Source organism: Hippocampus zosterae, chromosome 1, assembly GCF_025434085.1.
Source record: "Hippocampus zosterae strain Florida chromosome 1, ASM2543408v3, whole genome shotgun sequence".
Taxonomy (NCBI): Eukaryota; Metazoa; Chordata; class Actinopteri; order Syngnathiformes; family Syngnathidae; genus Hippocampus; species Hippocampus zosterae.
In genome coordinates, this window is record NC_067451.1 from 37,546,185 (window position 1) to 37,572,525 (window position 26,341).

The 26,341-nt window shown below is 48.4% G+C and overlaps 2 protein-coding genes across 2 annotated transcripts in view; one reads left to right on the plus strand and one right to left on the minus strand.

Annotated features, from left to right (window-relative positions):
• The window catches only part of LOC127597733 (tectonic-1-like), a 34,217-nt gene extending 29,878 nt beyond the window's left edge, over positions 1-4,339 (plus strand). The window contains exons 10-11 of the mRNA XM_052061089.1: positions 3,324-3,455; positions 4,017-4,339. Coding sequence (XP_051917049.1) covers positions 3,324-3,455; positions 4,017-4,163 — 279 coding nt within the window. The 3' untranslated portion in view covers positions 4,164-4,339. The remainder of the gene's footprint in view (positions 1-3,323; positions 3,456-4,016) is intronic.
• Positions 3,029-26,341, minus strand: part of LOC127597566 (voltage-gated hydrogen channel 1-like) — a 35,149-nt gene continuing 11,836 nt past the window's right edge. Inside the window, exons 3-6 of the mRNA XM_052060681.1 lie at positions 17,566-17,670; positions 11,441-11,672; positions 5,547-5,659; positions 3,029-4,458 (exon numbers count right to left, since the gene is read on the minus strand). Of these exons, the coding sequence (XP_051916641.1) occupies positions 4,402-4,458; positions 5,547-5,659; positions 11,441-11,672; positions 17,566-17,670 (507 nt within the window). The 3' untranslated portion in view covers positions 3,029-4,401. The remainder of the gene's footprint in view (positions 4,459-5,546; positions 5,660-11,440; positions 11,673-17,565; positions 17,671-26,341) is intronic.

A 26,341-nucleotide genomic window follows, 5' to 3' on the forward strand; every position in this document is an offset into this window, starting at 1 on the left:
TACAACCAACATACAACATCTCTGTAACACACATCGGACAATGTTCAAGAAAAAGCAAGGTTTTGCTGAGCTTAATTTACCAGATAAAGCTTTTTTCCCCCTTGCCATTAACGGGACTTGTATATCATGCACTGATTGGCATTTTGCTGGCTATCAGTGATTGTCACTGACAACATGTAGACAAAGATTATCATATTTTCTGCACTAAAAGATGCACTGGATTATGAGGCGTACCTTCAATGAATGGCTATTTTGTAGTTTTTTTTCATACATTAGATGCTTCTCATTAAAAGGCGCAATATACAATGCTTTCACTAGATGGTGCTCCGCTCCTTCCTTTCAACTCGAGAGGCGTCAGTTCAACTTGAGTGGCGTTCATGACCGCCTCTGAAACATGTAAATTGACTACTACTGTACTTAAATGAAATTACGAAAATTGAACGTAACGCATCAAAACATAAAATAAATTCTATATCTCCACCTACAGAATTTATTTCGTTATTTCCTCGCTTGATTTTCTTTGTGGTTTCATTGAAGTAAGAATTAATTTTCATTTTTCGGGGGCGGCCATGAACGCCTCTCGAGTGGAGGCACAGAGACGGACAAAGACGTACAGTACCTGTATTTGCTGAGACTGTGAAAACTATTAATAAAGTCTGTGTTTAAAAAATAATAAAACCACAACCACAAATACAGGTGTGTCTTTGTCAGTCTCCTTCCCTTCTTTGCTTCCAGTCACCTCGAGAGGCTGTCACGTTAGGCACGAAGCAGGAAAAAGGAACTGCTTCGTACGTAACGGAGAAAACGAAAACAAGCGGATCCCCGAAATAGCAGACACCGACAAGGATTTTGTAAAACAATATTTATTATAAACAAAAATCCCGCCTAATAAACAACAGAAAACGCTGGTCACAGAACGATAGCCAGGAAATAAGGAATGCGACAACAGAAAGCGCTGGTAAAAACGAGCACCAGGAAATAAGGAAATGTGACAACAGAAAAGTTTGCAAAACAACGGCAAGGAAAATATGGTAAGCGAGTACTGATTCACGTACGCTAAGATAATGCTTCCCGTGGCACGACGATAATATAACCAACCGCAAATGGTGTCGAACAATATGTGTAATCATAGGCAATAGCAGTGGCACGGCATGCAATACTCCGGCAATGGGTCGACCGCTGGAGCGCCTAGATATAGCAGATGCAATCACTGGCAAATAGGCAGCAGGTGTGCGGGCGGCAGAAGTGAACGCGTGCCTCCTGCTGCCGAATAAGGAACATGACAGAGGCGTTCATGACTGCGTCCGAAAAATGCATTGGCATTTCTTTTCCGTTTTTCGGAGGCGGTCTTGAACGCCTCTCAAGTCGAACGGAAGAAGGCATGGAGACAGACAGAGACGTACAAATACGTACCTGTATTTGTTGGGACTGTTTTAAAAAATGAACACCACAGCTCTCCTTTTTTTGGCGCTGCAACACAAACCTATTTAATAAAGCAGTGACACAGTTCACTGAACCAACAGTAAGTTAAACCATTGGAAGCATTGTCTCCAGGAAGGAGCCATCTTGGAGTCGATGTATGACCGTAATGACCATACAAAAGACGCACCGGATTTTAAGGCGCTCAGTGAGCTTTTAAGAAAATGGAAGACTTTTGGGTGCGCCCTATAGTGTGGAAAATACGATAATTACTTATGAATTCAAATCTAATCTAAAAAGCACAATTACACAAAAGTAAGATAAGATATCCTTTATTTGTCCCACATTGGGGAAATTTACAGCCTCCAGCAGCAAGAATGTAGGTAGAAAGAAGAAAAAAAACCAACAAACACCGTTCAATTACGTGCAATATAAACACAAAATGGATAAATCACAGTGCTATTTACAATTGTCTTTCACATCATTTAATTATTATTATTATTATTGTTATTTTTTTCAGCAGTATATAGATTCCCCACAATTCTGAACACTGCATTTTACTTTAGGTTTGTTTCTACCTCCACCATGAATATGCTGAGCCAGATTTTAGACATGGATGCATTCCACTTTATGAAACCATAACTTAGGACCGCACAACAAACAATGATGTGGCAGCCCTGTAACAAACATTGTGTTGTGTCAACTGCAATTATGTTGACTATTAACAATAAAATTCTAAAATACAGCCGAGAGAATCATTTTTAAACAGTACATGTGAGCTACAATAGTTAGAACACTGTGAAAGTGCGCCCCGTGCCTTGTTCATTTTAGCCGCCGTTATGGCTATTGCTCATTACAGTATGGGTGTCTAAGTGTGTGTATGCGCGCATGTGCGGTCATTGGCCGATCGCGGGAGGTTGGTTTATCGAAAAGTAGATAGTCGGTCAAAAAGGTTTGGGCACCCCTGCTCTACAAGATGAACTGCAGGGGGGGGAACATTTAATCATGATTACTTGTGTATTTGTAGGCAACTTAGTCATGTTGGTAGTAGGCTAATATCGCTAATATAGATACATACAACATGTGTTGAGTTCATGATAAGGATTTTCCTTTTTGCGGCTCCAGACATATTTGTTTTGGGTTTTTTTTTTTTTTTTGTCCAAAATGGCTCTTTCAACATTTTGGGTTGCCGACCCCTGGTTTATCCCGAGTCGCTGCACTCCAAGTTCACGCACCGGCTGTTTGTTCAAGCCTTTAGCGCAAGATTTGACCATGTCTTGGTCTTAATGAACAATGGGAGGAACAGTTGAAATCTTCTGGTCTTCTCAATCCTCTCTCTAACGATGTGTTGCCCCATTTTTGAAGCAAATTAGCTTATTGTGGCTGCAAATGAACATAATAAACAACATAACCAAATAACAAACAGCAAAGAAAGTCCTAATTCTCTGCCAAAACGTCTCTGTCAAAACACTGTAAATGCTTAGACTGTAGGTTGACACAAAAAGAACGTTAAGTGGAAGAAAAAAAGTTACAATTCAAGGAAAAGAAGTCAATGGCGCGTATGTAAGAAGCTGCCTATTTATAAGCACATCCCATACAGAGAAGAGACTGACTTTCATTGGTCGTTTATTAATGCAGACATACAGGGTTAATAACATCTCATGCGATTATTGAGCTCTCGGTAATGAATTCTGACAAGTCACTGCTTTTCCATAACACCAGCTACACTTGAAAGGGACTTGGGTCTGGTGCTGAAACAAATTAATTTTATTTCCATTCATTTTATAAATATTAATTTGCAGTCTCTGGCCGATTTATATACATACAGAAAGCAAGGTTCTACTTTGTGTTAGCATGTTTATTACACATAACCTTCAAAACACTCCATCCATTTTCATTTGCAGGCTTCGCAGGTTTGCAGCATCCCATTGTTACTTCACTTGGAGATTGAATGGACCAAATATGGTTCCTTGTGGAATCCCCAAACTCAGATTGTGAGTGTCGAGGAAGTTATCCAAACCAATACCACCAGTTTGGTAGGTAATACAGCTGACATGTAGGTTAATATACAGTACACTAAAACAGGTACAGCATATCTCCAAACTGTTGATGAAATATAAATAGCAAAAACACAAAAACTGTCAATGGTATTTATTAGTCTTAAAAGCTAACGTATGTCCACCTCTTTGAAGTGGCCTGTAGTACTTTGACCCAGATGGCTACAGTTAATTGAAATAATTCCATGCCAACCCCCCCCCCCATCCCCAAAAGAAAATCTGAAAGATTTAAACAGGCACTATAACAATAAAATAAATAATTCGGTGAGCCGTAGCTCCCAAGCCTCTGTTTTGATTGACCTAAAATTTGAGATTTTGTGTCATGCCAACACTATCGGTAAGTGCATCAAGTTTCATTCCAATCAAAATCCACTTGGTTATATCCACTAGGTTATTTGGCATGGAAGGACCAACAACCTCCTAGATGGCGCCAATTGGATTATAAATCTAGTTTGGACAAATTTGGAGACCCAACCACTCGAGTTTTATACTGAATTAAAAAAAATGCAATCCTAATGAACTCTTCTGTTTTTTTCATAGGCTGGTTTTATCAGAGGCAGTGATGCGCTCTCAATTCGGAGTTCAGTGAGCTTCAAAGACATTTCTGCTGCTGCCCTTCCTGGTTACAGAGCTACACCGACCATTGATGCCAACCTGCCGATTAACTTCTTCTTTCCATTTGTTTGATTGAGCAACTTCATCCAGACTGTCCTTAGAAAGTGTCCGAAAAGTACCCACATGTAAAATTGTAATTACCATAGAGGGCAAAGAATCGATTGGATAAAACAATCAAGTATTATTCATGAAGATAGAAAACTTAAATCATGAGCTGAACAGATCAAACAATTCAGAAATTAATGCATGGATTAATGCGGAAAAAATACATAAAGTTGCATGATATGAATTCATTTGAATTCATTATCGATCAGAAGTCAATGCCATGCATCTTGAGAAGTGTCTGAAGCTTCTGGTTATCTTGTTGCTAGGATGATAAGAGGAAATAAAGTTAATTTGATGTTTGAGACATCAGGTAAAACTCAACATGTGTCTGTAGATGTCTTAAGTTATGAGATTCACTGGATGAATCTTTTTCTTTTTTTCCAAATAAGTTTTATCATTGCAAATAAGCACAGACTAGATTTAATGGCAGTGTTTGCCAGGAATCAGTGGAGATCCATTCGTATTATCCATCCATTTTCCCAACCGCTTGATCCTCACTTGGGTCGCGGGGGGTGCTGGAGGCTATCCCAGCCGTCTTCAGGCAGTAGGCGGGGGACACCCTGAATCAGTTGCCAGCCAATCGCAGGGCACACAGAGACGAACAACCATCCACGCCCACACTCACACCGAGGGACAATTTAGAGCGCCCAATCAGCCTGCCATGCATGTTTTTGGAATGTGGGAGGAAACCGGAGCACCCGGAGAAAACCCACGCAGGCCCGGGGAGAACATGCAAACTCCACACAGGAAGGCCGGAGCTGGAATCGAACCCGGTACCTCTGCACTGTGAAGCCGACGTGCTAACCACTGGACTACCGGGCAGCCCTTAATCTGGTTACCCATGTCTAAATAAAATAAACAAAACTAGAAATTGTCCTCCCTGGATCGGGCTGAACCGACTTTAGTTAGCTTCTCACATGACCTGCTCTTTCGCATCATAACATCATTTTTAAAATAATGTCCTGTTTTTGAATAGATCGATGTAAAATGTTTTTTTCAAAAATGGTTTAATCACTTCACAAAATAATTGAGATTAATTGATTATAAAATAATTGTTGGTTGCAGCTCTAATATAAAATTATGACAGTCCCATCACTTAACATGAAGCATATTGAAGCCTTGATTAAGAAATGTGCTATTTAGTGTAAATAAAACTGCTTTGCCTTGCCTTAGCATCTTTTGTCCACAATCTGTGCGCTCTGCTTGTGAGTGAAAAAGCATTTTTGCCGTGACATTTGGGATCTTAATGAAAAAACGTTGATCACACGCGACACGCCGAACAACAACCCACACAACCTGTGAATTTGAACGCCTTGTGATGGTTGATAAGAGTAAACACTGTATACTTACGAGTTGATCAATGTGCTGTTGCAGTTCGGTGACTCTCTGTACGAGGAAGTCATAGCTCCCCTTCAGCTTGTGCATCTTCTGGTCTGCACGGGTTTTTACCGACACTAAAATTCCTGCAATATAGTCAATCATCACATAAATGATTAAGATTTTTATGACCGTGCTATACTGTCCATCCATTCATCCATCATCTACCGCTTATCCGGGGCCGGGTCGCGGGGGCAACAGCTTTAGCAGGGAAGCCCAGACTTCCCTCTCCCTAGCTACTTCTTCCAGCTCTCCCCGGGGGATCCCGAGTCGTTCCCAGGCAAGCTGGGTGACATAGTCTCTCCAGCGTGTCCTGGGACTTCCTCTGGGTCTCCTCCCGGTGGGACATGACTGGAACACCTCACCGGGGAGGCGCTCAGGAGGCATCCGAATCAGATGCCCAAGCCACCTCATCTGGCTCCTCTCGATGTGGAGGAGAAGCGGCTCGACTCTGAGCCCCTCCCGGATGACTGAGCTTCTCACCTTATCTCTAAGGGAGAGCCCGGACATCCTGCGGAGAAAACTCATTTCAGCCGCTTGTATCCGGGATCTCGTTCTTTCAGTCACGACCCATAGCTCGTGGCCATAGGTGAAGGTTGGGACGTAGATCGACCGGTAAATTGAGAGCTTCGCCCTTTGGCTCAGCTCCTTCTTCACCACGACAGACCGATACAACGTCCGCATCACAGCAGATGCTGCACCGATCCGCCTGTCGATCTCCCGCTCCCTCCTACCCCCACTCATGAACAAGATCCCAAGATACTTGAACTCCTCCACTTGGGGTAAGATCTCCTCCCCGACCCGGAGGGGGCACTCCACCATTTTCCGACTGAGGACCATGTTTTCAGATTTGGAGGTGCTGATTTTCATCCCAACCGCTTCACATTCGGCTGCGAAACGCTCCAGCGAGAGTTGGGAGAGCCCCGTTTGAAGGAGCCAACAGCACCACATCATCTGCAAAAAGCAGGGATGCAATACTGAGGCCCCCAAATCGGACCCCCTCAACGCTTCGGCTGCGCCTAGAAATTCTGTCCATAAAGGTTATGAACAGAATCGGCGACAAAGGGAGTCCTACCCCCACTGGAAACGCTTCCGACTTACTGCCGGCAATGCGAACCAAACTCTGACATCGGTGGTATAGTGACCGAACAGCCCGTATAAGGGTGTTCGGTACCCCATACCCTCGAAGCACCCCCCACAGAACTCCCCGAGGGACACGGTCAAACGCCTTCTCCAAGTCCACAAAACACATGTAGACTGGTTGGGCGAATTCCCACATACCCTCAAGGACCCTGCCAAGGGTGTAGAGCTGGTCCACTGTTCCACGGCCGGGACGAAAACCACACTGCTCCTCCTCAATCTGAGGCTCGACTTCCTGACGGACCCTCCTCTCCAGCACCCCTGAATAGACCTTACCATGGAGGCTGAGGAGTGTGATCCCTCTGTAGTTGGAACGCACCCTCCGGTCCCCCTTTTTAAAAAGAGGGACTACCACCCCGGTCTGCCAATCCAGAGGCACTCTCCCTGTTGACCACGCGATGTTGCAGAGGCGTGTCAACCAGGACAGCCCCACAACATCCAAAGCCTTGAGGAACTCCGGGCGGATCTCACCCACCCCTGGGGCTTTGCCACCGAGGAGCTTTTTAACCACATTGGTAACTTCAACCACAGAGATAGGAGAGCCCACCTCAGAGTCCCCAGGCTCTGCTTCCTCCAAGGAAGGTGTGTTGGTGGAGTTGAGGAGGTCTTCGAAGTACTCTGCCCACCGGTTCACAACGTCCCAAGTTGAAGTCAGCAGCGCCCCATCCCCACTGTACACAGTGTTAGTGGTGCACTGCTTCCCCCTCCTGAGACGTCGGATGGTGGACCAGAATTTCCTCGAAGCCGTCCGGAAGTCGGCTTCCATGGCCTCACCGAACTCTTCCCACGCTCAGGTTTTTGCCTCGGCGACCAACGAAGCAGCGGTCCGCTTGGCCAGTCGATACCCGTCAGCTGCCTCTGGGGTCCCACAGGCCATAAAGGCTCGATAGGACTCCTTCTTCAGCTTGACGGCATACCGTACTGCTGGTGACCACCAGCGAGTACGGGGGTTGCCGCCACGACAGGCACCAACCACCTTACGGCCACAACTCCTCAACAATAGAGGCACGGAACATGGTCCAATCGGGCTCAATGTCCCCCGCCTCCCCCGGAACATGGGAAAAGCTCTGTCGGAGGTGGGAGTTGAAATTCCTTCTGACAGGGGATTCTGCCGGACGCTCCCAACAAACCTTCACTATACATTTGGGTCTGCCAGGACGGACCGGCATCTTCCCCCACCATCGGAGCCTACTCACCACCAGGTGATGATCAGTTGACAGCTCCGCCCCTCTCTTCACCCGAGTGTCCAGAACATGCGTCCGCAAATCCGATGATACAACTACAAAGTCGATCATCGAACTGCGGCCTAGGGTGTCCTGGTGCCAAGTGCACATATGGACACCCTTATGTTTGAACAAGGTGTTCGTTATGGACAATCCGTGACGAGCACAGAAGACCAATAACAAAACACCACTCGGGTTCTGATCGGTGGGGCCGTTCCTCCCAATCACGCCCCTCCAGTTCTCGCTGTCATTGCCCACGTGAGCATTGAAGTCCCCCAGCAGAACAAGGGAGTCCCCAGCAGGAGTACTCTCCAGCACACCCTCCAAGGACTCCAAAAAGGGTGGGTATGCTGAGCTGCCGTTTGGTGCATATGCACAAACAACAGTCAGGACCCGTCCACCCACCCTAAGGCGGAGGGCGGCGACCCTCTCGTCGACCGGTGTGAACCCCAATGTACAGGCACTGAGCCGGAGGCCAATGAGTATGCCCACACCTGCTCTGCGCCTCTCACCGTGAGCAACTCCAGAGTGGAAGAGAGTCCAACCCCTCTCGAGAGAGCTGGTACCAGAACCCAGGCTGTGTGTGGAGGCAAGTCCGACTATATCCAGTCGGAAATTCTCTGCCTCACACACCAGCTCGGGCTCCTTCCCTGCCAGAGAGGTGACATTCCATGTCCCAAGAGCTAGCTTCTGCAGCCGAGGATCGGACCGCCAGGGTCCCCGCCTTTGGCTGCCGCCCAGCTCACATTGCACCCGACCCCTTTGGCCCCTCTCATGGGTGGTGAGCCCACGGGAAGGGGGACCCACGTTGCCTCTTCAGGCTGTGCCCGGCCGGGCCCCATGGGTGTAGGCCCGGCCACCAGGCGCTTGCCAACGAGCCCCACCTCCAGGCCTGGCTCCAGAGGGGGGCCCCGGTGACCCGCGTCCGGGCAAGGGAAACCTAGATCCATTTATTGCAATCATCATTGGGGTCTTTGAGCCGTGCTTTGTCTGTTCCCTCACCTAGAACCTGTTTGCCATGGGTGACCCTGCCAGGGGCATAAAGCCCCAGACAACTTAGCTTCTAGGATCATTGGGACACACAAACCCCTCCACCACGGTAAGGTGACGACTCACGGAGGGGCGTGCTATACCGTATTTGTTGTAATGGAAATCAAGAGGTAAATGACAATCCTACAACATCTTGTTGCAATGCCAAGAGGAAGGTTAAGTAAAATATACATTTTTAAAATTGGTGTTAAAGATAATATCCCAATTATACTAAACAAAACAGATCAAGATAATGCCACAATGATACTATGGCAGAACGAAGGAGCACACATTGCTGACTGTAAATCATGTCTTTATTCTGCCATGTGAATTGTCAACAATCACAATTTTGTGCCAAAACATTCAGACAAACACTTTCCCACCGACATACCTGCTGGGTTAAACAAACAATTTAGTCAAAGTGTAACAGTTTAAAATTCAAATTTATAATAGTCATTAAAAGAAGTCTAATTGGCCTTTCGAAAAAGAAATGCTATGAGGCCTTTTTTGAAAGACGTACACGTTTTGTAGAGTTCTTAGGGTCTCTGCTGGGGCATTTCAGAGCTGTGGGACAACTATCTGGAAGGCTCTCCCTCCCATGGTGGAAAGTTTAGTCTGAGATTGGTGACGTCAGTAGAATCTACTCGTGGAGGCTTTGAGTGGGTGTGAGTAATGCACTGCGGAAGGCACGGGCAATTTAATGGATGGCTTTATGGGTCTACTTAGTCATCATCGCAGACAAGCAAAGCACCCTCTAAGGCAGGGGTGGGCAAACTACGGCCCGCGGGCCGGATCCGGCCCGCCGAAGATTGGTGCACAATTAAGGTTTGATTGCATTAATTTCATTTGGACTTGTAATGACAGGTATTTCAACACCAGGTGACTTCAAGTTGGTGGTTACTTCAAGTTGCAGAGCACAGGGAGGGAGGGGAAGATGAAGAAAGAGGGAGAGAGTAATGACCATGGAAGAGAAAGTGATATGTATCTAATTAAACGAAGCGGGTAACAAAGTACGAAACATTCAGGAGACGTCTGGAGTCGGAAAGCCTCAAATCTACCAGACTTTGAAAAACAAGGATGTGATTCTTACTCAGTCCGATTCTGGCAATTTCCATGCTCAGAGTGAATTGCTTGTAGCTCAAGTAAATGAACATTTCCTAGAATGGATTGATTGTTATGATGTTAAAAACTTTCCGCAAACTGGACCGCTAATAAGAGTCGGAGAGCAGTCAAATGTGTAGAGCGTGAACAACAGGGGGCTCAGTACACATCCTTGAGGAGAACCGGTGCTGAGTGTGATGGTGGAGGAGAAGGTTACATTATTACTGGCATAAGATAAGAAGATAAGAAAAACCTTTATTAGTCTCACAATGGAGAAATTCCCAATTCACAGCAGCAAAGTTATGAAAGTAAGAAGTAGAACAACAAAATAAAGGAGCTGCTGGAAAGGCAGCCACTCTCGCGGCGCCATTTTGAAGTCAAAATAACAAAAATAACACAAGACAACATATAGGACACAGACAGTCGTTCAATCTTCACCAATTTTCTGCATACACTTTGTTGTCTGAAGCAGTTCTAGATGAAAGAGGAGAGGATCAAAGTGTCCTTTCTCCAGTGGATCAGAGACGTCATGCTGAAAATGTGCACACGTCTGCTACAAGCTAAGTTTTGAAAGCAAACACAAAGCTGTAGCATCCATTGACGAAAAAGATTAGTTCACTTCTCCTGTCCCACGTAAACCGCTTCAAACTCCAAGCCGCGACTCCCAGCTCCAAATCCGCATCCGCTCCTTTCTTCTCATCGTCGGCTCCTCAAGACCCATAAAGCCATCCATTAAATTGCCCGTGCCTTCCGCAGTGCATTACTCACACCCACTCAAAGCCTCCACGAGTAGATTCTACTGACGTCACCAATCTCAGACTAAACTTTCCACCACGGGAGGGAGAGCCTTCCAGATAGTTGTCCCACAGCTCTGAAATGCCCCAGCAGAGACCCTAATAACTCTACAAAACGTGTACGTCTTTCAAAAAAGGCCTCATAGCATTTCTTTTTCGAAAGGCCAATTAGACTTCTTTTAATGACTATTATAAATTTGAATTTTAAACCGTTACACTTTGACTAAATTGTTTGTTTAACCCAGTGCTTTTCAATTAAATTCTGTCATGCCCCGCCCAGGAAGAAGAAAACATCTCAAACATCTCACGCCCCCCCCCCACCCCCCGCATGACTATAAATAGAATCATTTGTCTATAAAATTGGTACAAGTACACCTTTGCATCACACTGTATCCTTCTTAACGTATACAATGGATGCCAATAATAATCTTCCGGATTGCGATTACAAAAAGGGGGGTGAAAGGATTGTATTCAGCACCTTTCAAAAACAGGTTGAGTGCATTGTGTTGCTGTCCATGTCATGCTCCTCAATTTGCACAGCTTCTGAATTTACCATTTATAAAATGAGGGTTTTACTCACCATTGATGATTCTAGCCACTCTCCAGAGACGCAGCAAGATCAGGAGACCCATTCCATCAAATACATCATCGTGGAAGATGAAGACTACGTCCAGCACAAAAGACACCATCACCACCAAAGCATCAAACACCTCGAATTTATGTTGGAAGAACTCAAGGCGATATGCGAAGAGTTTCCCGGCTATCTCCACCATGAAGAATGTGAGAAGTGCCAGGCTCAGGTAGTGAAACACCTGCCAAGTGAGTTATTGATTACAACAAATTATTGTCTGGATAGTAGCAGAGTTTAGGTACAGTGAGAGAAATAAGTATTTGATCTGCAAATGTTGTTCAGTTTGCATACTTACAAATAAATGAAATGTTTCTCTTTTTGTTATACGTTTCCGTTTTAAAGAGAAGATTAAATATAAACTATAGAGGGGAAAAAACAACAGAAAATTCATTTGTGTGTGATTGAGGAAAACAAGTATTAAGGTTCCAACCATATAGGAATCTAGGTTTATTCCACATTCCAGATCTTCTCTATTTCCAGTTGCATGACAACTCCAAGGTTCAGATTCCTCCTCAGTCCCTTGACCTGCTCATTTTTTACAAAATGTAACCTATATGATAAAGGGTGCTTTTTGTCCTGCTTTTTAACTCTGCTACAGTGATCTGACAGCTTCAGTTAGCCTAAAAATATTTATCTCCAACGACTTTGAATTACCCATCCGTGAGTCGTCACCTTACCGTGGTGGAGGGGTTTGTGGGTCCCAATGATACTGGGAGCTAAGTTGTCTGGGGCTTTATGCCCCTGGCAGGGTCAGCCATGGCAAACACCATGGGAGGGGTCAAAGGAATCGGGTGCAGTGTGAGCTGGGCCGCAGCCAAAGGAGGGGATACTGACTGTCCGATCCTCGGCTGCAGAAGCTAGCTCTTGGGACATGGAATGTCACCTCTCTGGCAGGGAAGGACCCCGAGCTGGTGTGTGAGGCAGAGAATTACCGACTGGATATAGTCGGACTTGCCTCCACACACAGCCTGGGTTCTGGTACCAGTTCTCTCGAGAGGGGTTGGACTCTCTTCCACTCTGGAGTTGCTCACGGTTAGAGGCGCAGAGCAGGTGTGGGCATACTCATTGCCCCCTCGGCTCAGTGCCTGTACATTGGGGTTCCCACCGGTAGACGAGAGGGTTGCCTCCCTCCGCCTTCGGCTGCGGGGACGGGTCCTGAGTGTTGTTTGTGCATATGCACCAAACAGCAGCTCAGCATACCCACCCTTTTTGGACTCCTTGGAAGGTGTGCTCGAGAGTACTCCTGCTGGGGAGTCCCTTGTTCTGCTGGGGGACTTCAATGCTCACGTGGGCAATGACAGTGGGACATGGAGGGGCATGATTGGGAGGAACGGCCCCCCCGATCAGAACTCAAATGGTGTTTTGTTATTGGACTTCTGTGCTCGCCACGGATTGTCCATAACAAACACCTTGTTCAAACAGAAGGGTGTCCATATGTGAACTTGGCACCAGGACACCCGAGGCCGCAGTTCGATGATCAACTTTGTAGTTGTATCATCGGATTTGTGGCCGCATATTCTGGACACTCGGGTGAAGAGAGGGGCGGAGCTGTCAACTGATCACCACCTGGTGGTGAGTAGGCTCCGATGGTGGGGGAAGATGCCGGTCCGTCCTGGCAGACCCAAATGTATTGTGAGGGTTTGTTGGGAGCGTCTGGCGGCATCCCCTGTCAGAAGGAGTTTCAACTCCCACCTCCGACAGAGCTTTTCCCATGTTCCGGGGGAGGCGGGGGACATTGAGCCCGAGTGGACCATGTTCCGTGCCTCTATTGTTGAGGCGGCCAATCTGAGTTGTGGCCGTAAGGTGGTTGGTGCCTGTCGTGGTGGCTACCCCCGTACTCGCTGGTGGACACCAGCAGTAAGGGATGCCGTCAAGCTGAAGGAGTCCTATCGAGCCTTTATGGCCTGTGGGACACCAGAGGCAGCTGACGGGTATCGACTGGCCAAGCGGAATGCAGCTTCGTTGGTCGCCGAGGCAAAAACCTGAGCGTGGGAAGAGTTCGGTGAGGCCATGGAAGCCGACTTCCGGACGGCTTCGAGGAAATTCTGGTCCACCATCCGACGTCTCAGGAGGGGGAAGCAGTGCACCACTAACACTGTGTACAGTGGGGATGGGGCGCTGCTGACTTCGAGTCGGGACGTTGTGAACCGGTGGGCAGAGTACTTCGAAGACCTCCTCAACTCCACCAACACGCCTTCCTTGGAGGAAGCAGAGCCTGGGGACTCTGAGGTGGGCTCTCCTATCTCTGTGGTTGAAGTCACCAATGTGGTTAAAAAGCTCCTCGGTGGCAAGGCCCCAGGCGTGGATGAGATACGCCCGGAGTTCCTCAAGGCTCTGGATGTTGTGGGGCTGTCCTGGTTGATACGCCTCTGCAACATCGCGTGGTCAACAGGGAGAGTGCCTCTGGATTGGCAGACCGGGGTGGTAGTCCCTCTTTTTAAAAAGGGGGACCGGAGGGTGCGTTCCAACTACAGAGGGATCACACTCCTCAGCCTCCCTGGTAAGGTCTATTCATGGGTGCTGGAGAGGAGGGTCGGCCAGGAAGTCGAGCCTCAGATTGAGGAGGAGCAGTGTGGTTTTCGTCCCGGCCGTGGAACAGTGGACCAGCTCTACACCCTTAGCAGGGTCCTCCAGGGTATGTGGGAATTCGCCCAACCAGTCTACATGTGTTTTGTGGACTTGGAGAAGGCGTTTGACCGTGTCCCTCGGGGAGTTCTGTGGGGGGTGCTTCGAGGGTATGGGGTACCGAACACCCTTATACGGGCTGTTCGGTCACTATACCACCGATGTCAGAGTTTGGTTCGCATTGCCGGCAGTAAGTCGGAAGCGTTTCCAGTGGGGGTAGGACTCCCTTTGTCGCCGATTCTGTTCATAACCTTTATGGACAGAATTTCTAGGCGCAGCCGAAGCGTTGAGGGGGTCCGATTTGGGGGCCTCAGTATTGCATCCCTGCTTTTTGCAGATGATGTGGTGCTGTTGGCTCCTTCAAACGGGGCTCTCCCAACTCTCACTGGAGCGTTTCGCAGCCGAATGTGAAGCGGTTGGGATGAAAATCAGCACCTCCAAATCTGAAAACATGGTCCTCAGTCGGAAAATGGTGGAGTGCCCCCTCCGGGTCGGGGAGGAGATCTTACCCCAAGTGGAGGAGTTCAAGTATCTTGGGATCTTGTTCACGAGTGGGGGTAGGAGGGAGCGGGAGATCGACAGGCGGATCGGTGCAGCGTCTGCTGTGATGCGGACGTTGTATCGGTCTGTCGTGGTGAAGAAGGAGCTGAGCCAAAAGGCGAAGCTCTCAATTTACCGGTCGATCTACGTTCCAACCCTCATCTATGGTCACGAGCTATGGGTCGTGACCGAAAGAACGAGATCCCTGTTACAAGCGGCCGAAATGAGTTTTCTCCGCAGGGTGTCCGGGCTCTCCCTTAGAGATAAGGTGAGAAGCTCGGTCATCCGAGAGGGGCTCAGAGTCGAGCCGCTTCTCCTCCACATCGAGAGGAGCCAGATGAGGTGGCTTGTGCATCTGATTCGGATGCCTCCTGAGCGCCTCCCCGGTGAGGTGTTCCGGTCATGTCCCACCGGGAGGAGACCCCGAGGAAGACCCAGGACACGCTGGAGAGACTGTCACCCAGCTTGCCAGGGAACGACTCGGGATCCCCCGGGGAGAGCTGGAAGAAGTAGCTAGGGAGAGGGAAGTCTGGGCTTCCCTGCTAAAGCTGTTGCCCCCAAAATAACTTTTGTATTGTTTTTATTGTTAACCTTTATATTGTTATTATTCCCTGGGCTTCCCTGCTAAAGCTGTTGCCCCCGCCACCCGGCCCAGGATAAGCGGTAAATGATGGATGGATGGATGGACGGATGGACTTTGAATTAGGGATCTCCCAATCACTTTTTTGACACCCGAGTCCGAGTATTAGGTTTTAAGTACAGTGAAACTCCTCTTCAACGAAATCATGTTTGCTGCAAGAAATTTTTCACAACAGAGGGGTTTCACTGTAGGAAATTTTATCTGAGATGTGAACACACACACACACAAACGTATGTGTACTCTTTATTTTTATTCCAATAGTGCATAAATATGAGGATACACTTATTTGACACTTCATATAGTCAGTGTAGAAAGAAAAAAAAGGGAAAGAAATTGCGAAATTTACGATCAGCATTCACTTTCACTTACATCAATTTATTGGATAATGTCTTTTATTTGCTTCCTCAGTTATTCATTTTGATCACTTTTAATCGCTTTTACAGCGTCAGCCATTTTAGCAATGCAATGTTCTTGCTGCGTCTGAAACGAACAATTACAAATACTTCCTGGACATTAGCACATGAGTAAACCAGTGTAGTGGTTGCTGTTGGCGTTTCCAAATGAAGCAGTAGAGGTCGCTGTTGGATTAGACTTTGTTGTAGTGAATCTCATCGCGAGGCAAGAACAGAGAAAAATATTTCGTATTACGCAACATGGTTTTTTTTCGTCGTATGGGGGGCAGGAAAGTCGGAATGTGGTTAATGCATGAAGATTTTTTCACACTAGAGGGTATTTTCACCCATGTATGTTTCGTTGTAGAGGAGTTTCACTGTATGTGCCGAAACAGAGTCCCGATTCGAAACCTCAGCAGTACATTTTTAAAAATTAGTTTAAAATAAGCACTTATACAATGGAGGAAAGGAACATGGTCCACTCAGACTCAATGTCCCTTGATGGCGGACGGTGCCAGATGTTCCCAGAAGACCCTCAGAATATTTGATTGGACTGGCATCTTCCCCAACCATCAGAGACCACACACCACCAGGTGGTGATGATTAACAGCCCCGCCTGCCCCTCTCCTTGAGTGAGTATGGTATGCAGCCATAAATTCCAATGATACAACCTAAGTTGATCATCAAACTATGGGCTAGTGTGTCCTCATTAAGAAGAATCTAAATATATCTAGTCAGAACTTCTCATCATTGCACACCAGCTCATGCTCCTTTCCTGACAAAGGTGACACTCCACATCTCTAGAGCCAGCTTCTGTCACCGGGATCGGACAGCAAAGGTTCCGCTGCCACCCGGCTTTTTGGCACCTGACCACCTTGGCCATAGGTGATGAGCTCATGGGAAGGGAGACCCACGGTGTCCCTATGGGCATAGGTGCAAGCCCCACCACGAGACACTTGGCATCGAGCTCCGCCTCCAAGATTAACTTGTTCATAGGAGTCATAATTCTTGCTGGCTCATTGGCGGTCATCAAATATATCACTCAATCAAACACAAATTAATCTCTATTGTTTATACAGTATATAAAATGCATATTTTTTAAAAAGCCATAAAAAAAAGACATTTTTTCAATCCACCTTATATCTCATCTCAGGTAAGCTTTAGCGCATCTCAGGTGAGTTTGAGCCAACCGATTGTGGGACACAATTCCTTCTTAAACAAAAAAAAAGTACCAAAAAAAAATATTTTTCCACTGCAGTCGAAACTCTTTTCCACTTACTCCGTTTTCAACCCGATAACGTTCAAATTTCAGTCCCAATTTCACATGGTTCATTTGCCGATTTTGCTGACAACGAACACCTTTATTACATAAACTTCATTATAACGACCAGATTTTTCCCACAAAATAGTGAAAAGTCCTTTGATACAGCGAACCGTGGAAAGCTAACTGCCACTGCGACCTTGCTTATGAACAAAATATACAGCGCGAGATTAACCTCCATTGCTTTGCAATGCTACTGATCGAATCGTACATTGGTGTACTTCCTGAGCACATGGTCTGAAAACATGTCTGGTAAACGCTGTTCGTGAAGGCTGATGAAGTAAAAATCCTCCAGTTGTTTGTTTCATGTCTTGTAAAATATTTTTTTCTTCATACTCTACACACATATTTGTTATTGACATGTTTATACTGTATTACATATCCATGTTTTTACATACATAAATGTTCATAAAGTATTATTAAACTTAGTTGGCGGCCATTTTATTGCAAATTATTACAATGAACAACCATGATAACGTACAGATTTGTTATGTCCCTCAGGGTACGTTGTAATGAGGTTCGACTGTATATTTGGATCAAACAAGAGAATTCTTACCTCAGGTGCAATATGGCCATGTTCCAGCTGAATAATGGATAAATCGATCAGCACCTCTCCCAGAACAAAAATTGCATCCAGTACCACTAAACACACCACCAGCACCTGTTGATAAGTCAAAGAATCAGTATTATTTAAAAATAACCTTACTCGTTCATGAAAAAATAATGCCATAGGGTGTTTGGGCTTTCCATACAATGTAATGTGCTTTTTTTTTAACAAGTGTACTGTGCATTTCTTTATTTCATGAAGACAACAACAGGAGAATACCAGTGTTCTATTTAAGTTCACATGAGCAAACAAAAGAATACAGATTCAGGAGCGGGCAATATGAATAAAAAGTACACTATATCACAATATAAGCATTTCATATTGGTTGAGATCAATATCTATACTTTTTTTTCTTTTCTTCTTAACAAATGAAGATAAGGACAGAGAGAAAAAAAAGGCAGAATTGCTGTAATTTTACATTAACAAATAGTACTGTAAAAAGAAGTCAATGCAGCTTTAAAAAAGACCAAGAGACTGGTCAATAGAAAGCAATGCTGGGCGATACAGCTGAAAAATGTTCCACAATATAAGTACATTATGTCAGTCAATGTTATTGATTTTTAAAAAAAAAAAATAGTGTACAGTAATCCCTCGTTTATCGCAGTTAATGGGGACCAAAACCACCTGCGATAAACAAAAATGCGTGAAGTAGCGAACTCCTCCTCCATATAGGTACCACCTTCGGAGCTGTTTCCCATTTTGACCTTGGGTTTCCAGTCCATACTCCGCACAGATGTTTCGGTAGACTATGCCAGCCACCTGGTTATGGCGTTCCATGTAGGCTTTGCCTGCCAGCATCTTACACCCTGCAGTGATGTGTTGGATCGTCTCAGGTGCCTCTTTGCACAAACTACACCTTGGGTCTTGTCTGGTGTGGTATATCTGGGCCTCAATGGCTCTGGTGCTCAGGGCCTGCTCCCGATCAGCCAAGATGAGTGCCTCTGTGCGGTCCTTCAGGTTAGCTCTCTCTAGCCACTCATAGGACTTCTTGAGATCAGCCACTTCAGTTATGGTCCGGTGGTACATCCCGTGTAGGGGCTTGTCCTTAATGGTCCCTCTTCCAGTGCCTCATCCTCTGTTCCCCATTGTCTGAGACATTCTCTGAGTACGTCATCCGTTGGAGCCTTCTCCTTGATGTATTCATGGAGCTTGGATGTTTCATCCTGGACAGTGGCTCTGACACTTACTAGTCCCTGGGTTCCTTCCTTTCCGCTTGCGTACAGTCTCAGGGTGCTGGATTTGGGATGGAACCCTCCATGCATGGTTAGGAGCTTTCGGGTCTTAACGTCTGTGGTCTGAATCTCTTCCTTTGGCCACCTTATCATTCCTTATATATATATATATATATCCCCTCCGTGAGTCGTCACCTTACCGTGGTGGAGGGGTTTGTGTGTCCCAATGATCCTAGAAGCTAAGTTGTCTGGGGCTTTATGCCCCTGGCAGGGTCACCCATGGCAAACAGGTTATAGGTGAGGGGCCAGACAAAGCAGAGCTCAAAGACCCCAATGATGATTACGATAAATGGATCTCGGTTTCCCTTGCCCGGACGCGGGTCACCGTGGCCCCCCTCTGGAGCCAGGCCTGGAGGTGGGGCTCGTTGGCAAGCGCCTGGTGGCCGGGCCTACACCCATGGGGCCCGGCCGGGCACAGCCCGAAGAGGCAACGTGGGTCCCCCTTCCCATGGGCTCACCACCCATGAGAGGGGCCAAAGGGGTCGGGTGCAATGTGAGCTGGGCGGCAGCCAAAGGCGGGGACCCTGGCGGTCCGATCCTCGGCTGCAGAAGCTAGCTCTTGGGACATGGAATGTCACCTCTCTGGCAGGGAAGGAGCCCGAGCTTGTGTGTGAGGCAGAGAATTTCCGACTGGATATAGTCGGACTTGCCTCCACACACAGCCTGGGTTCTGGTACCAGTTCTCTCGAGAGGGGTTGGACTCTCTTCCACTCTGGAGTTGCTCACGGTGAGAGGCGCAGAGCAGGTGTGGGCATACTCATTGCCCCCCGGCTCAGTGCCTGTACATTGGGGTTCACACCGGTAGACGAGAGGGTTGCCTCCCTCCGCCTTCGGGTGGGTGGACGGGTCCTGACTGTTGTTTGTGCATATGCACCAAACAGCAGCTCAGCATACCCACCCTTTTTGGAGTCCCTGGAGGGTGTGCTGGAGAGTACTCCTGCTGGGGACTCCCTTGTTCTGCTGGGGGACTTCAATGCTCACGTGGGCAATGACAGTGAGACCTGGAGGGGCGTGATTGGGAGGAACGGCCCCCCCGATCAGAACCCGAGTGGTGTTTTGTTATTGGACTTCTGTGCTCGTCACGGATTGTCCATAACGAACACCTTGTTCAAACATAAGAGTGTCCATATGTGCACTTGGCACCAGGACACCCTGGACCGCAGTTCGATGATCGACTTTGTAGTTGTATCATCGGATTTGCGGCCGCATGTTCTGGACACTCGGGTGAAGAGAGGGGCGGAGCTGTCAACTGATCACCACCTGGTGGTGAGTAGGCTCCGATGGTGGGGGAAGATGCCGGTCCGTCCTGGCAGACCCAAACGTATTGTGAGGGTTTGTTGGGAGCGTCTGGCGGAATCCCCTGTCAGAAGGAGTTTCAACTCCCAGCTCCGACAGAGCTTTTCCCATGTTCCGGGGGAGACGGGGGACATTGAGTCCGAGTGGACCATGTTCCGTGCCTCTATTGTTGAGGCGGCCAATCTGAGTTGTGGCCGTAAGGTGGTTGGTGCCTGTCGTGGCGGCAATCCCCGTACTCGCTGGTGGACACCAGCAGTAAGGGATGCCGTCAAGCTGAAGAAGGAGTCCTATCGAGCCTTTATGGCCTGTGGGACCCCAGAGGCAGCTGACGGGTATCGACTGGCCAAGCGGACCGCGGCTTCGGTGGTCGCCGAGGCAAAACCGAGCGTGGGAAGAGTTCGGTGAGGCCATGGAAGCCGACTTCCGGACGGCTTAGAGGAAATTCTGGTCCACCATCCGACGTCTCAGGAGGGGGAAGCAGTGCACCACTAACACTGTGTACAGTGGGGATGGGGTGCTGCTGACTTCGAGTCGGGACGTTGTGAACCGGTGGGCAGAGTACTTCGAAGACCTCCTCAACTCCACCAACACGCCTTCCTTGGAGGAAGCAGAGCCTTGGGACTCTGAGGTGGGCTCTCCTATCTCTGTGGTTGAAGTCACCGATGTGGTTAAAAAGCTCCTCGGTGGCAAGGCCCCAGGGGTGGATGAGATCCGCCCGGAGTTCCTCAAGGCTCTGGATGTTGTGGGGCTGTCCTGGTTGACACGCCTCTGCAACATCGCGTGGACAACAGGGAGAGTGCCTCTGGATTGGCAGACCGGGGTGGTAGTCCCTCTTTTTAAAAAGGGGGACCGGAGGGTGTGTTCCAACTACAGAGGGATCACACTCCTCAGCCTCCCTGGTAAGGTCTATTCAGGGGTGCTGGAGAGGAGGGTCCGTCAGGAAGTCGAGCCTCAGATTGAGGAGGAGCAGTGTGGTTTTCGTCCCGGCCGTGGAACAGTGGACCAGCTCTACACCCTTAGCAGGGTCCTTGAGGGTATGTGGGAATTCGCCCAACCAGTCTACATGTGTTTTGTGGACTTGGAGAAGGCGTTTGACCGTGTCCCTCGGGGAGTTCTGTGGGGGGTGCTTCGTGGGTATGGGGTACCGAACCCCCTGATACGGGCTGTTCGGTCACTATACCACCGATGTCAGAGTTTGGTTCGCATTGCCGGCAGTAAGTCGGAATCGTTTCCAGTGGAGGTAGGACTCCGCCAAGGCTGCCCTTTGTCGCCGATTCTGTTCATAACCTTTATGGACAGAATTTCTAGGCGCAGCCGAAGCGTTGAGGGGGTCCGTTTTGGGGGCCTCAGTATTGCATCCCTGCTTTTTGCAGATGATGTGGTGCTGTTGGCTCCTTCAAACGGGGCTCTCCAACTCTCACTGGAGCGTTTCGCAGCCGAGTGTGAAGCGGTTGGGATGAAAATCAGCACCTCCAAATCTGAAACCATGGTCCTCAGTCGGAAAAGGGTGGAGTGCACCCTCTGGGTCGGGGAGGAGATCTTACCCCAAGTGGAGGAGTTCAAGTATCTTGGGGTCTTGTTCACGAGTGGGGGTAGGAGGGAGCGGGAGATCGACAGGCGGATCGGTGCAGCGTCTGCTGTGATGCGGACGTTGTATCGGTCTGTCGTGGTGAAGAAGGAGCTGAGCCAAAAGGCGAAGCTCTCAATTTACCGGTCGATCTACGTCCCAACCCTCACCTATGGTCACGAGCTATGGGTCGTGACCGAAAGAACGAGATCCCGGATACAAGCGGCTGAAATCAGTTTTCTCCGCAGGGTGTCCGGGCTCTCCCTTAGAGATAAGGTGAGAAGCTCAGTCATCCGGGAGGGGCTCGGAGTCGAGCTGCTTCTCCTCCACATCGAGAGGAGCCAGATGAGGTGGCTTGGGCATCTGATTCGGATGCCTCCTGAGCGCCTCCCCGGTGAGGTGTTCCGGTCATGTCCCACCGGGAGGAGACCCCGAGGAAGACCCAGGACATGCTGGAGAGACTATGTCACCCAGCTTGCCTGGGAACGACTCGGGATCCCCCGGGGAGAGCTGGAAGAAGTAGCTAGGGAGAGGGAAGTCTGGGCTTCCCTGCTAAAGCTGTTGCCCCCGCGACCCGGCCCCGGATAAGCGGTAGATGATGGATGGATGGATGGATGGATATATATATATATATATATATATATATATATATATATATATATATAGCGGCTGGATAGCTCAGTTGGTAAGGCATCGGTTTGGCATACGGGAGACGGTGGTTCGAATCCCGCTTGGGGCAAAAATGAGCACATAACACCATCCAGTGTGGGTCCTTGGGCAAGATCCTTCACGCTAATGCCTGCCTCATACAATAAAACGAATGACATGCCGGATCAGACGTCACCCGGCCAAACAAGGTCTGCGTCAGGTGCTGGGGAACCAGAGCACCTTGATGAAAAATGGGCTACTGGAACAAAGCGGAGATGGGCGAGATGCGATAACATGGCTCTGTTGGAATGCTACTACTCAAGCAACCCTAGTCAGAGGGGTTACATGCAGAGAATGTGGGCTAAATGGTTACTTCGAAACCCACAGTCACGGTTGACCGCGAAACAACTAGTAGCTCAGTGTTCCAACATCCACAAACGGCAACTGCTGTCACAACTTGAGATTGATGAGGTACAACGCAGGTTCCATGGTGAAGGGCCCCAAGCTGCCAGATCAGAGGAGGAGGTCATACAAGAGATTGGGAGGCAAGCCCCAATGAATGCAGATGATGAGATTGGGTGGCCAGCCCCAATGAATGAAATGCTGAGCGAGGCAGCAACTGACCTGAAATCATCATGGCGAGAATGAAAGCTGGGCAACCTAGAAACGGCTATGTGAAGTACCATCTGAAAGTCTCATAGAAAGTGTGAATGCAGGCGAATGAGGGCGATCCCTACCGTAACGATCACAGAAACCAATGAGCTGATATACGCTTCAGCATCAGTGATCCTGGAGACTCTGGGCTATAAGAGCAACCATGGAAGCCATGAGATACGTTACCCACCATGGAAAAGACGGTTGGAGGCTAAGATCAAGGCGGCCCGGAAAGATGTGAGTCAATTGACGGGGGCCCAGAGAGGTGTGATGAAAAGGCCGATACCCGAGAGGTACATCCAGATGACCATACCTGAAGCACTCGAAACTGCCAAACAAAGGCTCCAAGCCTTGTCCAGTCGCCTAAAGCGGTACACGAAAGAGAATGAGGCCAGACGAATAAACAGGCTGTTCGCAACACAACCTGCGAAAGTGTACGCTCAGTGGCAGGGTCCTAACAACAGAGCTGACCCACCAATACTGGAAACTGAAAGGTACTGGAAAGGCATATGGGAGAAGGAGGTTGCACATAACAGCAGTGCACAATGGCTGGTGACCCTGAGAGAGGAACACAGCAACCTCCCTGAACAGAACCCGGTTACCATAACAGTGGCAGACATACAGGAAAGAGTCTCAGATATGAAGAACTGGACAGCACCAGGCCCGGACATGGTCCACACTTACTGGCTAAAGAAACTCACAGCACTCCATGAGCGCCTAGCAGTACAAATGAACCAGCTGCTGAGGGATGGGACTCACCCAGAATGGCTAACCGAAGGGCGAACGATCCTGATCATGAAGGATCCCTCGAAGGGTGCAGCCCCATCCAACTATCGGCCAATAACCTGTCTCTCCACAACATGGAAGCTCATGTCAGGCATCATTGCGGCTAAGATAAGTGGGCACATGGATCAATACATGAACGAAGCACAGAAGGGCATTGGTAGAGATACCAGAGGAGCCAAACATCAGCTCCTGGTTGACAGAACAGTCGCACAAGACTGCAGGTCCCGACGTACCAACCTGTGCACAGCTTGGATTGATTACAAGAAAGCCTATGACTCGATGCCACATACATGGATCACTGAATGCTTGGAGTTGTATAAGGTGAACAGGACCCTAAGAGCCTTCGTTGCGAACTCGACGAGGATGTGGAAAACCACACTTGAAGCCAATGGCAAGCCACTTACCCAAGTGTCCATCAAATGTGGCATATACCAAGGTCATGCACTCTCCCCACTGCTGTTCTGCATAGGACTGAACCCCCTAAGCCAAGTAATCACCAAGACAGGCTATGGATACCGCCTCAGAAATGGAGCTACAATCATTCACCTCCTCTACATGGATGACATAAAGCTGTATGCTAAGAGCGAAAGGGACATAGAATCCCTGATCCACACAACCAGGATCTACAGCAGCGACATCGGGATGTCATTCGGGCTTGAGAAATGTAGTCGGATGGTGACTAAGAGAGGAAGGGTAGTCCGCACTGAAGGGGTCTCACTCCCTGAAGGAACAATAGCAGACATTGAGGACAGCTCCAAGTACCTTTGTATACCACAAGCCAATGGCAACCTCGAACTGGCAACAAGGAAAGCGGCTACGGCCAAATACCTCCAGCGAGTGAGGCAAGTCCTAAGAAGCCAGCTCAATGGCAAGAATAAGACCCGGGCAATAAACAGCTATGCCCTGCCAGTGATCAGATACCCTGCAGGAATAATAAGGTGGCCAAAAGAAGAGATTCAGACCACGGACGTTAAGACCCGAAAGCTCCTAACCATGCATGGAGGGTTCCATCCCAAATCCAGCACCCTGAGACAGTACGCAAGCCGAAAGGAAGGAGGCCGGGGACTAGTGAGTGTGAGAGCCACTGTCCAGGATGAAACATCCAAGCTCCATGAATACATCAAGGAGAAGGCTCCAACGGACGACGTACTCAGAGAATGTCTCAGACAATGGGGAACAGAAGATGAGGCGCTGGAAGAGGGACCATCATGGGAGGACAAGCCCCTACACGGGATGTACCACCGGACCATAACTGAAGTGGCTGATCTCAAGAAGTCCTATCAGTGGCTAGAGAGGGCTGGCCTGAAGGACAGCACAGAGGCACTCATCCTGGCTGCTCAGGAGCAGGCCCTGAGCATCAGAGCCGTTGAGGCCCAGATATACCACACCAGACAAGACCCAAGGTGTAGGTTGTGCAAAGAGGCACCTGAGACGATCCAACACATAACTGCAGTGTGTAAGATGCTGGCAGGGAAAGCCTACATGGAACGCCATAACCAGGTGGCTGGCATAGTCTACCGAAACATCTGTGCGGAGTATGGACTGGAAACCAAAGGTCAAAATGGGAAACACCTCCGAAGGTGGTGGAGAATGACAGAGCGAAGATCCTGTGGGACTTCCAGATCCAGACTGACAAGATGGTAATGGCGAACCAACCAGATATCGAGATCATAGATAAAGGGCAGAGGAAAGCCGTTGTAGTGGATGTAGCGGTCCCAAGTGATGGAAACATCAGGAAGAAGGAACATGAGAAACTCGAGAAATACCAAGGGCTCAGAGAGGAGCTGGAGAGAGCCTGGAAGGTAAAGGTGACAGTCGTGCCTGTGGTGGTCGGAGCACTCGGGGCAGTGACCCCCAAACTAGATGAGTGGTTGCAACAGATCCCGGGAACAACATCGGACATCTCAGTCCAGAAATGTGCAGTGCTGGGAACAGCAAGGATACTGCGCAGAACCCTCAAGCTTCCTGGCCTCTGGTAGAGGACCCGAGCTGAATGAGGGACGGACACCACCCGAGGGGTGAGATGAGGATTTTTTATATATATATATATATATATATATATATAATTAGAGCTGTCAGTTTAGCACGTTTTTATTGGCATTAATTTAAATGAATTTTAACGGGATTACATTTTTTCTCGCGTTCCACTGACAAGACCAAAGTTACCTTGATGTTTTGCAGTAGTAAACTGAGCTATCGTCATAGCAGGTCGAGTCTGAAATACCACATAATGGCCAAGCACAAAGCTGATGTGAGTACTCCGCCCCTCATCTAAGACAGACAGCTGTGACAGCTCATTTTCAAGTGCTTGCTAACAGTCGTTTTCTTTCCCAACGCGCCATGGCATTTCTACCCTGCGCGCCTTTCTCAGGGAGGAATCCAGCAAAACCTTTTGAGGGAATTCCCCCGGGCTCGGCGATCGACAGAGGCAATCCCTCCCGTTGCTACTTCCACAAGGATCGCGTTGTTAAACGCCCGGTCGCTGACGAACAAGACCCATATTCTGAGGGAGTATTTCCTTTCCAAAGACTTGGATTTTCTG